The 14808-nt window shown below is 40.2% G+C and overlaps 1 protein-coding gene across 1 annotated transcript in view; it reads right to left on the bottom strand.

Moving 5' to 3' along the window:
- The window catches only part of WWC2 (WW and C2 domain containing 2), a 322317-nt gene that overhangs the window by 13013 nt on the left and 294496 nt on the right, over window positions 1-14808 (bottom strand). Inside the window, exons 17-21 of the mRNA XM_049865000.1 lie at window positions 11890-12011; window positions 9910-10108; window positions 8284-8448; window positions 7607-7699; window positions 3862-4104 (exon numbers count right to left, since the gene is read on the bottom strand). Of these exons, the coding sequence (XP_049720957.1) occupies window positions 3862-4104; window positions 7607-7699; window positions 8284-8448; window positions 9910-10108; window positions 11890-12011 (822 nt within the window). The remainder of the gene's footprint in view (window positions 1-3861; window positions 4105-7606; window positions 7700-8283; window positions 8449-9909; window positions 10109-11889; window positions 12012-14808) is intronic.

The raw sequence follows: 14808 nt of genomic DNA, 5'->3' as shown, positions 1-14808 counted from the left end.
TCAACTACCAGCATCTTTGTGGCGATTACAAAATTACTTTGAAACTTGGCTTTGTTTTGCACTAAGTAAGACTGGCCACGGAACAACAGGTACTTCTTTTCAGGGTGAACAAAAACTCACTTTACTGCATACTATACTTGTCTCTGTGTTTTCTGTATATATATCTTTCTCAGGAAATCTGGATGACAAAATTTATCACTGAATTAGCTGTAATAATCAACAGTAACCACCTACGCATGCCGTTAACTCTCAATGATGAATACTAAGTTGTAATTATTAGGACTTATTTTGTTCAGTGAGGTGTGTTAATTATCTTTGACAAATAATTTTCTCAGTGGATTCTAACTTTTCAAAATGCTAACATCTCTATTATTTTAAGCTTAAAAGAAAGTCCAGTACCATAGAGCCTTGGCATTTTAACAAGGAAACACTCAGAACTTTCTGCTTTGTAACCAATACCAGTTTCCTTTGGAAAAATACCAGTCCCCCTAAGCATGCTTCTCCCCTCCTCACCCCAAATCATGAGAAGCTGCCTGGTTCATGAGCACTGGATGTCATTTTTATGCTCTCTGGAAGAGTATGATTAACTTTCATTTTGCGTGACGGGAGCCTGACCTTTAGAAAGGTCAAGTGATTTATGTAAAGTCACATTAAGATGCATACTGGAATAAGGAAGGCAAGCCAGTTGTAATTTACACCCAAAGTTTCTTCTGCTTCCTAAGGGGGATTGTACAGCACAGGAGGACACTAACTATGACTCAGTATTTATTCCAAGCTACAAAACAGACTTCCGACCACAGAGGAAGAAGCCAGGTGTGTTGTACAGTGCGGCCCAGAGACCTGACAAAGAGGCAAATCCAAGATCTGCTCCTGGGTTCAACTAACTGCTTTTCGGGGAGTCATGTTCTTTATGGCAACTGGCAGGCTCTCTGCTCATCGATAGGCATTTTATGACTACCTTTGCTGAAAATCTCACAAATCCCCAACACCACAGGGAAATGAAAGGGCAGTGTGTGTGTGTGCGCGTGTGTGTGCGTACATGCAGCTGTGTGTATATTAGGAAGTAGATGTGGAAATGAAGAGGAAGTGCAGAAATGAGTCAATGTTAGAAACTTCTAGTCATAATGAGTTGAAATCGACTCAACGGCAACTGATCAATAGATCACAGAACTGTGCGACTGGAAGGGACCCTGGAGACCCTCCAATCCAACCCTCTTATAGAAAATACAATTCTATTAAAGCATGGAAAAAACAAAAGCCACAGATATTCTTTCTTCCTTCTCCCCTCTGATGGACTACTTGTAAGATGCAGTTTGCATGGTTTATAGGGGGCTGGTCCTGCAGGCGTGAGAAACAACAGTCTCCTTGGCCCTCTCCTGCTCTGTTCTCAGCCCCTGGGCTACAGACCCTTAATGAAGCACTAGAACACAAGCCTTGGCCTCAGACACAATTACAAGAGGCATTTCCTTCAGTTCTTCTGCCTCATTATCTTGGTGTGCAAACTGATTTTGGAACCAACTAAGAGTTGGTTAATCAGACTATACAGTCGCAAATCTTCTATTAAGATACAACTTATATAACAAATTTATGCTGTTGTTGTTGTTAGGTGCCGTCGAGTCAGTTCCAACTCATGGTGACCTTATGCACAACAGAATGAAACACTGCCTGGTCCTGCGCCATCCTCACAATCATTGTTATGCTTGAGCTCATTGTTGCAGTCACTGTGTCAATCCACCTCTTTGGGGTCTTCCTCTTTTCCCCCATGTGTCTGTCAGTTTGTTGTACTGTGGGGGCTTGTGTGTTGCTGTGATGCTGGAAGCTATACCACTCGTATTCAGATACCAGCAGGGCCACCCATGAAGGACAGGTTTCAGCTGAGCTTCCAGACTAAGACAGACTAGAAAGAAGGACCCGGCAGTCTACTTCTGAAAAGAATTAGCCAGTGAAAACCTTATGAAGGAATTTATAATCATCATTAAAAGCTTATTATGAGGCCAGAATTACGCATAAGTGGTTTCCATTTAGGACTAAACAACTGCAAATTAATATAAAAATAAAGCACTGTTTTTTATAAAAGAATAAACTGTCATTCTTCTTAAGGCACTTTCAAAACCTGGAAGGAGACTTGCTTAATTAAATCCTGAATGGGGCAAGACTCGCAGATCTTGGCTCTTGAGTCTTCGTATTCTTGACCCAAATTGGAAAGGTTAGTGATTTTTTAAATATTCTGAGCAGTTCTGAGACCAAGCGGCCGTATCTAAATCAGTGTTACCATGTGGGTGATAGAACGCCTGCTCTGTGAGCAAAATACGTCCAATGTGGCATTCAGCTAACTACTGAGAAGGCCGTCTGCATTCGACTTTGTACAGAAGTGCATTGCGTTGTGTTGTGATTTTAAAGGATTAAAAACCCCACGTACTTACGGCTTCGTCTTTATGGAGGTGTTGGTTCTGAGGAAGGCGCTGGAAGTAACAGAGCGTCAGCCACGCATTCTAGCCAGCAACTACTTTTTAGATGGTGGTTTGCAACAAGGATAATCAAAACGCTAACGGTTTAGACGAAAGGGGAAAACAGCACCCACGTCATATAAATGGCTGCACTGAATGGCAGTGATGGCTGTTTTGGAAAAGTTCACTCGTGAGGGAGTTTAGTTTAATTTCATATTTATGTGTGGAAAATCTGCCAGCTACTCCTATGATTTTTTCTGCCACTAAGAATGTTAGTCCGCTAAATCACTCAAAGTTTTCCTATGGTGCCATACGCTACACCATCAAAAGACAATTTTGACCCAAAGTGAAGTTTATATTATGGATAAGATCGTCTATTAATTTAAGGAAGTGTCTAATCATTTCAGATTTTCATCCAAAAGGAGTGAAAGCATATACTGCTTTGGCATTTATAATACTCCAGCTACATGAAAAACTCTATTCGTATATTACAGATGGATGCGAACACACGTTCCCATACCAAACTATAAATTCTAATCTCGAGAGAAAATAAACTTCATAAATACGCATGCTTGAAATTTTTCAATATTTAGGTGGCAGAATAGAAACATTCCCTTAAAAAAAAAAACAACAAAAATTGTCTTAAAAAGCATCAGTAATTTCATTCTATTGTTACAGCTGCTTGTATGGTGAAAGGCAAAGGAGAACACCAATATCTGAGGTGCAAGCTTTCTTGAAGGTAAGAAAAAATGTGAACATTTAGGAGCATTAAATTCAGCAATACATTCACAAATGATGTGTTTAATGTATCCTTCAAGAGCCACTCAGAGAAAATCCAAAGGAAATTCACCATTTATGTTCAAAGTTGTACTGTATTTATTTACCAAGTCTTATGTTGAGACAAAGAGAGACACTGAGGAGAAATGAGGACAGCCACTTCCCTTTGTTGCCACGTTCCTGTCCTGCCCGGAGGCCAGTGGCCACCAGAGCTGCAGGTGTGGGGTGGGGTGGAGGTGGGGGACCACTAGCTGTATCCTACTGGGTGGCAGTGTCACTCTTTTATCAACATTCTGAGTTAAAAAAAAGACCTATAACAATAGGGAAATGTGTTCCGAGTTTTAGAAAAAGGATCGGAAGACTTTTGCTTGAGGTCTAAGCTGGGTGCCTTCTACGTGGTATGCTTTAAAAAAGATTAACCCTCTGTAGGCCTTCAGAGGAAACCCTGGTGGCGTAGTGGTTAAGTGCTAGGGCTGCTAACCAAAAGGTTGGCAGTTCAAATCCACCAGGCACTCCTTGGAAACTCTGTGGGGCAGTTCTACTCTGTCCTGTAGGGTCACTATGAGTCAGAACTGACTCGATGGCAGCGGGGTTTTTTTTAGGCCTTCAGAGAAAGCAGAGATGTCAAGGTCTGTACCTGCTTCTCAGCTTGTTTCAGGAGCTTCTGGAACCTCTCATCCTCCAGCACACCCCGCGGGAGGTCGGTCTCTCCTTGAGCCTTCAGTTCCTCCAGCTTTTGCCGCAAGCCCCTCAGGGCCTGCAGCTCATCATTGAGGCGGCTCTGTCGGGTCAGAGATGCCTGGAGATCCAGTTCTAAGTCTAGAGATGTACGCACCGGGCATTCTTGTGCTGCTCTTCTAAGGACTGGCTGGCAAACGGTCTGGGGAGTCAGAAACAAAACAATCAAGAACATCATCAAAACACCCTTATGATATTGGCAGTCTTCGGCAACGATCACCAATATCCTGTTTTTCCTCCTTCCTGGCACGTAAAGGGATTGCACTTCTCTGTTCCCACGGCTGGCCTAGAGACTTACTTTGGCTAATGAAAGCTGAGTAACAGTGACGTGTCACTTGCAGGCAGAAATCTTTCAAGTCCTATACGAGATTTGCCTAGGTGCTTGTCCCCGCTCCAGGGTCAGAGAGCTACAGAGATGGAGGCTCCCTCTGCCTGGGTCCTGGCTGAGAAGAATAATAAGTAGGAGAGCATCCAGCCAACCTCCAACGAACAGTAGCTAAGCAAGAAACAAACCTTTGTTGTTTTAAGCCACTGAGGTTTTAGAGTTGTTCCCACAGTAGAGCCTAGTTTGACCAATTCACTACACAAAGCCCGCCCTATGTGAAAAGCAAATATATTTCTAGAAACTTATATTTCCTCCATTTCAGTATGCATGATGACTTTATCGCCATAGCTTATGTCCTCATGCCAGCCTGAATGTAAGTGGTCAACAGGGTTAGAGTTTGACTACCTTCTGTGACCAATACGCTTCAATTTCAACTCATTCTTAGATTCCCCATTATATGAAATCTACTTCCACCACTGAATCACTGATATTCTTCCTGGGGTCAATCTTATCCATTTATGAAGAAACATTTATTGAACATGTATGAATAAACATCTGCTGGGGGTTTGCAGGCAAAACACTAGGAAGATAAGACAATCTGACCTTGAGGACTTCAATTAGAGAACAGAATAATTACAGTAATCAGTAGTAAGCTGTGAAGCAGTGCCTGTAAGTGCCACACAAAGTCAGAGAAAGGAGAGATCATTTAGGGCTGGGCCAGACTGCCCTAGTGGCACAGTGGTTGAAAGCTTGGCTGCTAACCAAAAGGTTGGCAGTTCAAATCCACCAGCCGCTCCTTGGAAACCCTGTGGGGCAGTTCTACTCTGTCCTACAGGGTTGCTATGAGTTGGAATCAACTTGACGACAGGAGAGGGCCTGTCTCTCTTCTTATTTCAGAAAGTTAGACCAAGTTGGAATAGATTTTACTGCCTCTTCCTATTTGTCTGTCCAGTATAATACATACTGCACGTTCACTAAAAACCTACCCGCTAGCCTTCTGCAACATTCTTATTACTCGTTGCCATCAAGCTGATTTCGACTCATAGAGACCCTACAAGAGAGAGCAGAACTGCACCCAAGGGTTTCCAACGCTGTAATTGTTTATGGACTACCAGATCTTTCTCCCACGGAGCGACTGGAGGGTTTGAAGCTCCGACCTTTCAGTTAGTAGCTGAGCAACTAACTACTGCGCTTCCAGGGCTCTTAGTCTTCTTATTTAAAAAAAAAAAAAAAAGCAAAAACAAAAAACCCATTGTTGTCAAGTCAATTCTGACTCACAGTGACCCTACAGGACAGAATGGAACTACCCTTGGTGCATTTGAACTGCTGACTCTTGCAACCATAGCTCTTAACCACTATGCCACCAGGGTTTCCAGTTTTCTTATTAAACCAAAAACCAAACCCAGTGCCGTCGAGTCGATTCCAACTCATAGCAACCCTATAGGACAGAGTAGAACTGCCCCATGGAGTTTCCAAGGAGAGCCTGGAGGGTTTGAACTGCCGACCTCTTGCTTAGCAGCGGCAGCACCTAACCACTATGCCACCAGGGTTTCCAATTGGGTTCCCTTCATTCAACCTCTGCCCTTTCTAACAAACTCCATCCACAGCAAGAATCATCTAGACACACATTCTCTTTGATTTTATTTCTCATTTTTCAGAATCAGAAATCCTTCCTAGTTGTCCTGCATGTGGAGACTTTCTAAGGACTCAAGTGTGCAGTAGACAGGTGCTGGTAAATGGTTAACAACTGGCTCTCGGAGGGGGCATGGCACTGATTTGTAAGATTTGCCAATTTCTATGGTGTAAATACTTCCACTGCAACCATTTTCAAGCTATTAATGTGATTCACTGATTGTGGAGTTAGGAAGATAAGCACAATCAACTGGCTCTGGCAAGTTGGTATGGGCAGGCTCCAACACCACTGCCAATGGGTACGCTCTCATCTCCTAACTCATATCCCTGACACTTCTCCTTTCCAGTCAGGTAAACCTTTTACTGATCTTTGCAGAGATTTTGTTCTCTTACACCTTTATATCTTTTTCAGTTGTTGTTGCTAGGTACCATCGAGTCGGTTCTCATTCATGGCAACCCTACAGGACAGAGTATAACTGCTCCATAGGGTTTCCAAGGAGCACTTGGTAGATTTGAACCACCTACCTTTTGGTTAGCAGCTGAGCTCTTAAGCACAAAGCCACAGGGCTCCTCCTTTTTCAGTGATAACTCCTAAATTAGAATACCATTCCTCTTCATTTCTACCAAACCACATATCTGTCTATTTAAAAACCACTCTAAGAGAAAAAAAAAAAATCTGCTACACATTGTCTCAGGATTAACCTTTGTCTGACTCAAGTAGTTTTAATAACTAAGTTTATCAGAAATCTAACCTTTTTCCAGCTCCCTTCAAGTCATAACCACTTCTAGATTACGATTTCCCTGAAGAGTCCCACCACCCTCTGAAAGTGTGTGCTGTTTAAGGCGGCAGGTGGCCTACATAATGAGTTGAGAAGAGTATGCATCCAAAATGATGGAAATTTAGGTGCTTTTAAAAGATAAGGTTTGGTCATCTGAAAACATCACCTTAAAATTTCATAAGAATGCTGAATGCTAAATAAATGCAGCATATTTATCTTATAGTAACAAAAAAAAGAAATATGTTTTTACTACTACCACGCTCTGGCTGAGCTGGATGACGCCTCACGTCCGAACATGCTTCCCTGCCCCTGTGTCATTCCATAACATCTCCTGTCAGCGTCCAGCATCCTCTCCTCACTCCTAACAAAAGCGGCCGTTTTCTTCCCAAAGTTTTAGGCACCAAAGTCACAGGCCTGCCACAGGAAGCCTTTCCTGACTCTCCCAGCCAGAGGGGCTCATTCCCTTCTGTTATCCCACCATCCTAAGCACACCTCTGATTCTCCTCCATACTGCAAACTCCTGAAGGCGGTGACTTTATCACCTACACAGCTGTGCACACACAGTACTCTGTACTTAGTAAACAACTCATTTTACACCGGAATTAATAACAGTAAACAAACGACTTTCCATTAATATTTCTGCTATTGGTAAGTAAACAAACTAAATTTCCAGCCTTGGCTATCGCATTACCACTGGTCCAAACCAGTGGTGAGTGAATGGTCTGAGGCACATCTTCTACGTCCAAAACTGACAAAACCTTTGTGACTCCGTGTAAAGTACTCACAGTAGCTTAATTCAACAGCCTGAGCATGGAGCACTAACAGTCAACGGTCCTGGTATTTATGCCTCACAATTCGTGGTTCTGGGCTGGTCTAAAACAGTGGGATGTTAATGAGGGAATACATACCCTTTTAACCCTCAAACTGCGCCGTTCGCTGGAGTTTCTCACGAAGAGTGACTTTTTAGCCAGAGTTGAGCTGTCACTGTCACTCCGATTTAACTGCCAACAAAGGATTTAAAAAAAAAAAAGGATAAAAAAATTACCACATAACAGAATGTAAGTTTTGAATTAAGAAGTTTAACAAATAAGCGGGTAGGGATAATGTGAGTTTATTACTTGAAGAAAATCCTCTAAGTAAGTTTTCCTCCTTCTATGCTGTTCTTAAATAAGATTGTTAGAAACTCTCTTTTTGGTAGCAGTTACCTGAAGTCATGTGTTAAGATAATTATATCTTTTTTGAAATAAAAGTATCCTTTGAATTTTTAGCTAGTAAGCAACATTCAAAAAACAGACCCAAGTCCAAATATGCGTTATAGGTCCGATTCTTAAATTTCACTTTTTTGCCAAATAAATGGCACTAAAACCAGTGAGACATTAAATTTGGAAGAAAAAACAAAAACCGACACCAAACAGAACCATTAGGGTGTGATACATATTACATATATTTTGCAGCCCGTCTAGCCAGGAGGCAGACTTTAAAGCTCCTCTGCACAGTCTCTGTCATCGGCGGGCTCCTCACTACCAGGAAGGGAAGGGAAGAAAGCAGAGTTCCTACATCTCGCCCTGCGTGCCGTTGGCCTCACCCTGCAGATGTACTGGCTCCGCTCTCCCGGTGAAAAGGTCTGTGAGCGCACTATCACGCTGCTTCTCACAAGGGGATGCTGGCGGGAGCCCAGGCCGCCGCGGTCTTTGGGGCGAACTGCTGCTCCGTTGTTAACGGCTTCGTCAGTGTTTGTCTCTTTATCGACCTACAAGGGACGTTATCGGCATACGTTTATGCTCCTTTCCTCTAAGTAACAAAGAAATGTCTAATCTTACAATAGAGAGTCATCTAGCACCAAGGTCACTTCTAAGAGAACGGCTTTGTCTTACAGAACATGGTATTTCTGATGGGAAACTGGGAAGAATGGTCCTCTACTGAGTTCTCAGAAAGTTACCCACAGTAGGAAGGATAATATCTGCCCAACAATATTACCCATAAATATCGGTGCCACCTCCTATAGACTAGACCTAAAAGTAAAGCTATAGATTTACAGAGTACAAATGTTCTATAAAAAAATCCTATTTGGGAATATTTCACCATTAAACATTATTCAACTTTCTGATTAGGTTTTTTTCAGAATAAATAATAAATGCAATTAAATGTAAAAAAAAGAAAAAAAAAAAAAACCTGTTGCCATCAAGTCGATTCCAACTCAGTGACCCTATTGCACAGAGTAGAACTGCCCCATGGGGTTTCCAAGGAGCACCTGGTGGATTCAAACTGCCGACCTTGTGGTTAGCAGCCACAGCTCTTAACCACTACGCCACCAGGGTTTCTGTAATTAAATGTAAGAAAATGAAAATATACTAAACAGTTGTAGATTTAAATAGAATATGTAATCATGCAAATATGAATATATAACTGCTATGAAGCAGAGTTTAGATTTTTATTGGATCTTTGGAAACGTAACAAAAAAATAAAACAAGTAAAAAAGGAAGTTTCTCAAATTACAGACTCAGAAGGCACAGGCAGATTATGGTTTAGCCTGATTCCAAACCCGCCTCTTACGTTCCTTTGTAAAAGGGAGTCCTCAGTGAGGGTATAATATTCTTTTTTCTCAGGAAAAAGAATTGGAATTTTCTAAACTCTATGACCAATGTCACAAGCACACCAGCATCCTCAAAGATGAAGCGTGCTCTCCCCACTCTGGGAATGGAAGTCTCAGCACGCCTCTCACTCAACTAGCAGAGTTACCTGCTTAGTATCGTGGGTGGCACCTGTACTTACCCCAAGTCATCGGCTACCTTCCAGAACAGATTCAGTCAGAACACCAGCTGGCCAAAATGAACTCTAAACGTTTACTTCATGTTTGAAATGTAAATAACTTACAGCATTTATGAGACTTAGTACAATTAAGGAGTCATCCTGGTGTTGTCCAGGAAATTCAGAAAATACTTTTAATAGTCATAGAACATTTACAGCGATCTAAAGTAGCGTTTTTTCTCTTCTTATATCAAACGTAATTGTGAATTAGTATTTGGGGCCTATTTAAAATTTTAAAGCATTAACAATACTTCTTGCTGCCCACTGCCACAAATGCCTTTCCTCATCAGCTTTTGGGACAAAAACCTAACACTGAACTGTACCAAAGAGACAAACAAGCACCTCCTTAGACTACATGCTGCCTACAGATGGGTTTCAGGAGAGTACACTTGAAAACAATCACCAGGGTGGGCATTCCAGCGGGCGGCTGACTCCCAGGGTCTTGGGCACCGTCATTTTCGTTCCTACTCTTGTCTTCATTTGTCTCAGACACATTCGTGCTGGAATTTAAGTCTTCTGTACAGCTACCGCCCTCTGGCACTTTAACTGTAGTCTCTTCTTCAGTCACAAGGTCATCTGAAGCCTCTCTTAGCCTGGCTGACCTATGGTGGAATAAAATCATAAAACAAAACAGACCTCAGGTCAAGCAGGTGAGTGCCACAAAGAAAAGTACAATGTGGACATGTTAACCTATTATCTGGGTGATGGATAACAGACTCAATATAATGATTTCAAGACATTTCCTTTGGCTAGAACTTTTAACCAAATGCCTCGTTTTCACTTGGCTATCTAGTAACCTGTAGCAAAACCACTGTAATTTGGTATTGGCAAAGTTAAACTCATGAAATTTGACCTAATTCCCAGATGTTAGAATAGAAATATTCTGAAAATCACATGTAAAGTGTTGATGCTCACTATGATGTAAGCTCGCATTGGCTGTTCATTTACCGAAAAGTAATCTACTGTGAAATTAATCATATAACAGAATGGAGTGACTCTCAGCCAAGAGTGGATAAGGACATGAGGATGCGAGACGTCCATCCACGAACGTGCTTGCATTCTAGCAAGAGTAGAACCTTGTGAAAAGGAGATTTACTACTGAAGTATCAGAACACTTTTAGTGCCACATGCTGTCATCTTAACAAAAGCCACAGCACAGACTTGGGCCACATTACAAGTGGCACTACAGAATACAAACACGGTTTGTAATCTGTATAACCTGTATTTACAAGGAAGTCCACTAGCAGGGTGGTTTAGAACATCTCATGCTTTGTTGAGTTTTCACGTTCTCTGAACAGAAACATGCTTTCCATTGGTTGTGACTGGTGATATACTGATAATGGGCACAGACGAGCTATTAAAGGCCATGCCATGAAATGCTCACAAGGGGGAATCAGCAATGGATAACAACACTCATTAATCTCTTTTATACGGACTAAGTGTATTTTTTTTAAATGTGTGTAAAACAATTGTATTTTACATGCAAGAGAAAGGCTTAGTATTTAAAATTTATTTGTTTTGCAGTGCTCTAATTTTTATTTACAACAAAGGACTTTTGATAAGGACAAAGTATACCTATACCTTTTTGCAGCACTGTAGTAATTGTTCCTTCTAAACGACCATAACTGTATTAATAATTTACCTTGCCACTCTGAGTGTGTAAAAAGTCAAATACATATACATACATACACACACACAGAAGTGCATGCTATATATGAATATGCATGTAAGTGCGAAGAGTAATTCAAATATAACAGCAAAAGGATCTGTATATATGAAACTAAACTAAGTCGTTTATACATTTACTTCAACAACAAGCATTCACTAGAATTTGTTTTTACAGAAAACAGTGCAAACCAGGAAAGATAGCTCTTTATACATATATGAATCAGGATAAAGTTATAATAACATTTTTTTTCTTTTTTAAGGATTGGGTATGGATAAGAGAAGGGAAGAGAAAAGAGTAAGGAAGATTGAAGTGGTAACAAATAGAGAAATGATGACTTATAAGACGTTTTCTAAGTACCTGCTTTGACTTATAAGAGACTACATGATACATCTGGTACCATACCATTCAAATTAGATACCTAGACTTTAAAAAAAAAAAAAAGCTCAGAAAATAGTGTTAAAAATTAGTGAAGCAAGAAAAAAGAATCTTACTAATGTGTTAACTCTGCCCATTGATTTTGCCATTACCTCCTTCAACTTGCGGATGACCAAGGACAGATAGTCTCCTATCCACAAACTCACTGAAGCAACATTGTTTTGCATAATGCCAGAAATAAGATATGAACCTATAAAAAAGTTTCCCTGAAAGTTTCTTATAAGAAACTAAACTCATCCTCTTCGAATTCTCAATAGCAAAAGGAAATGACTACATTACCAATCTGGACCTCTTTGCTCTTCTTCTTGCCCTAGGTCCTCTTCCTCTTCTTCCTGTGCTAATTCTTGCTCCACAGCCAGCAGCTCAGCTGACGTTCTTGCAAGTAAGGCTGACACTGCATCCTGGAGAATGTAAAACAAAGAGCAATTAACATCATATGCTTGGAGAAATTGTTTAAAAAATTATCAGATGGGAAATCATACTTCCAGCTGTGAAAAAGAAGCTTCTATCAGACCCAATTCTTCTCCTGAGAACAAATATGAAACTGGATAAAGCAAAATAAAAAGTAAAAGGCAAAAATCAAACAAAGAAAACCCCTCAGCTATTTTAAGGCAACTAAGGGAAGGGCAATTAAGGCAGGCAGGACTAGAAGACCAAGATCCCAAGGAGAACGGAAATTCAATGAGGTGAGGTAACTATCGCTGCTGCTCTTGTCTCTTGGGAGCCTATGTCACTTCTACCGGTGGGGCATTCAGGCTTAACACACCTTGGTTGCTTAGAACTGTGGCACTGCCACTAGGATGGGAAGACTAAAACTGAGTTAAGGTTTACCAAGGTAGTCGGCATATAAGGGATCAGAGAAGATGAACTGCAAAGTGAGGCAAATAGTCTGTGCAACATTCCCTTCTAGGCATTTGCTATTCCTAAGCAGTACATGTACAGAGCAAGAAGTGAGAAGCCATGCAAAATCAGATAGCAAGAGACTAAAAAAGCAAGCAGATAATTTCAGTTGCCTCATGGTACTAGGTAGATAAAAATTGGAATTCAGGTCCCTCAAGTGATCCAAGTGATCTCATATTATAATGTCTGCCAGAAAAATATTAAATTCCTGCTAGAGGACGATATCAACCAGACCCTGCACAATTCTTCATACACAATACTCAACATTCCATTAGAATTAGGACCTAATGACCAAAAGTAAAGAGGAAAAAAAAATAGACAACAGAGGCAGATAAACAGGTGATCCATATACTGGAGTTATTAGAGAAGGAATTTAAAATTTTATAATTAATATGTTCAGGAAAACTAATGAAAAGATGGAGAATTTCACTAGCTCAAAGAAAAACCACATTAGGTACATTAGAGTGAAATTGTTAAAAACAAGAAAAAGGAAAAATCTTAAAGGCAGCAAGGGAAAAAAAGACTCACCTCCAATATCAATAGAATTAATGGAAACCAGAAGACAAAAGAAACGGTATCTTTTTAGTAGATAAGAATTATGTTAGGGGAAGGAAAGGACAACACACAAAACAGAGTTTATTAAGAAAATTTTCTGTATCCCATTTTGGTGAGTGGTGTCTGGGGTCTTAAGAGCTAGCAAACAGTCTTCTACGATGCATCAATTGGTGCCAATGCACCTGGAGCAAAGGAGAATGAAGAACACCAAAGACACAACGAAAATATGAGCCTTGCAAGGGACAGAAAGGGCCACATAAACCAGAGACTCCATCAGCCTGAGACCAGAAGAACTAGATGGTGCCTGGCTACCACCAATGACCGCCCTGACAGGGAACACAACGGAGAGTCCCTGATGAAGCAGGAGAAAAGTGTGGTGGAGAGCTCAAATTCTAGTAAAAAGAGCAGACTTAATGGTCTGACTGAGACTAGAGGAACCCTGGAAAACATGGCCCCCAGACTCTCTGTTAGCCCAGAACTGAAACCATTCCCAAAGCCAACTCTTTAGATAAGATTAGACTGGACTATAAGACATAAAATGATACTCGTGAAGAAAGTATTTCTTAGCTCAAATAGATACATGACGCTAAATGGGTAGCTCCTGTCCGGAGGTAAGATGAGAAGGCAGAAAGGGACAGGAACTGGCTGAACGGACACGGGAAATCCGGGGTGGAAAGGAGGAGCGTGCTGTCACATTATAGGGAGAGCAACTAGGGTTACATAACAATGTGTGTATAAATTTTTGTATGAGAAACTAACTTGAACTGTAAACTTTCACTTAAAAAAAAGAAAAATGATATCTTTAATGTGTTCAAAGTAAACAACTGCCCACCTAGAATTCTATATGCAGCAAAAATGTCCTTCACAAATGAAATTGAAATAAAGACATCAACAAATCTATTTAAAAAAAAAACAAAAAAACTAAATGGAGTCCTTTAGGCAGAAAGAAAACGACCCAAATGGAAGCACAATAATGGAGAAAGAAATAAATAACCCCAGAAAGGTAAATACATGGCAAAATATAAATAAGTATTGATTGCCAATAAAACAATAGTAATAATGTTTTGTGGGGTAAAAAAATACATGTAACTACAATATATGATGATAATTGCATAGAAAAATAAAGAGAAAAAATGAGGCTGAAGTCTTAAAATCCTTGTACTGTCTGGGAAGAAACAGAAATATTAATAAAGGTACATTCTAATAAGACAAGGATGGATGCTATAATCAATCTCCGGGGTAACTGCAAAACAAGAAATGACTGTATTACTAATGAGCTAATAGATTAATCCAAAAGAAGAAGAAGAAGAAGAAGAAGAAAAGAACAAAGATGGGACTAAAGAAAAACATATGATAAGATGATAGATTCAAACCCATATATATCAGTAACAACATTAAATATAAATGAACTAAATATACTAATGATGAAGATGATAAGACCGGATAATAAATCAAAAACCAACTGTATACTGATTACAAATGACACATTTAAAATAAAAGAATTCAGAAAGGTTGAAAGTAAAAAGAAGGGAAAAGATAAAGTATGCAAACACTAACCGAAAAAGGCTGATACAGCTATACTAATATCAGACAAAGTAGACTTTAAAATGAAAAGGATTACCAGAGATACAGGGGGACATTTCATAACGATAAAAGGTTCAGTTCAGCAGGAAGATACAACACAATGCTAAATTTACATTCACCTAATAATACAGTCTTAAAATATATGAAGTAAAGCTGACA

The sequence above is a fragment of the Elephas maximus genome, chromosome 21, assembly GCF_024166365.1.
Source record: "Elephas maximus indicus isolate mEleMax1 chromosome 21, mEleMax1 primary haplotype, whole genome shotgun sequence".
Classification (NCBI taxonomy): Eukaryota; Metazoa; Chordata; class Mammalia; order Proboscidea; family Elephantidae; genus Elephas; species Elephas maximus.
The sequence above is the reverse complement of the archived record's forward strand: the minus strand, read 5'-3'. Positions and strand labels throughout refer to the sequence as shown.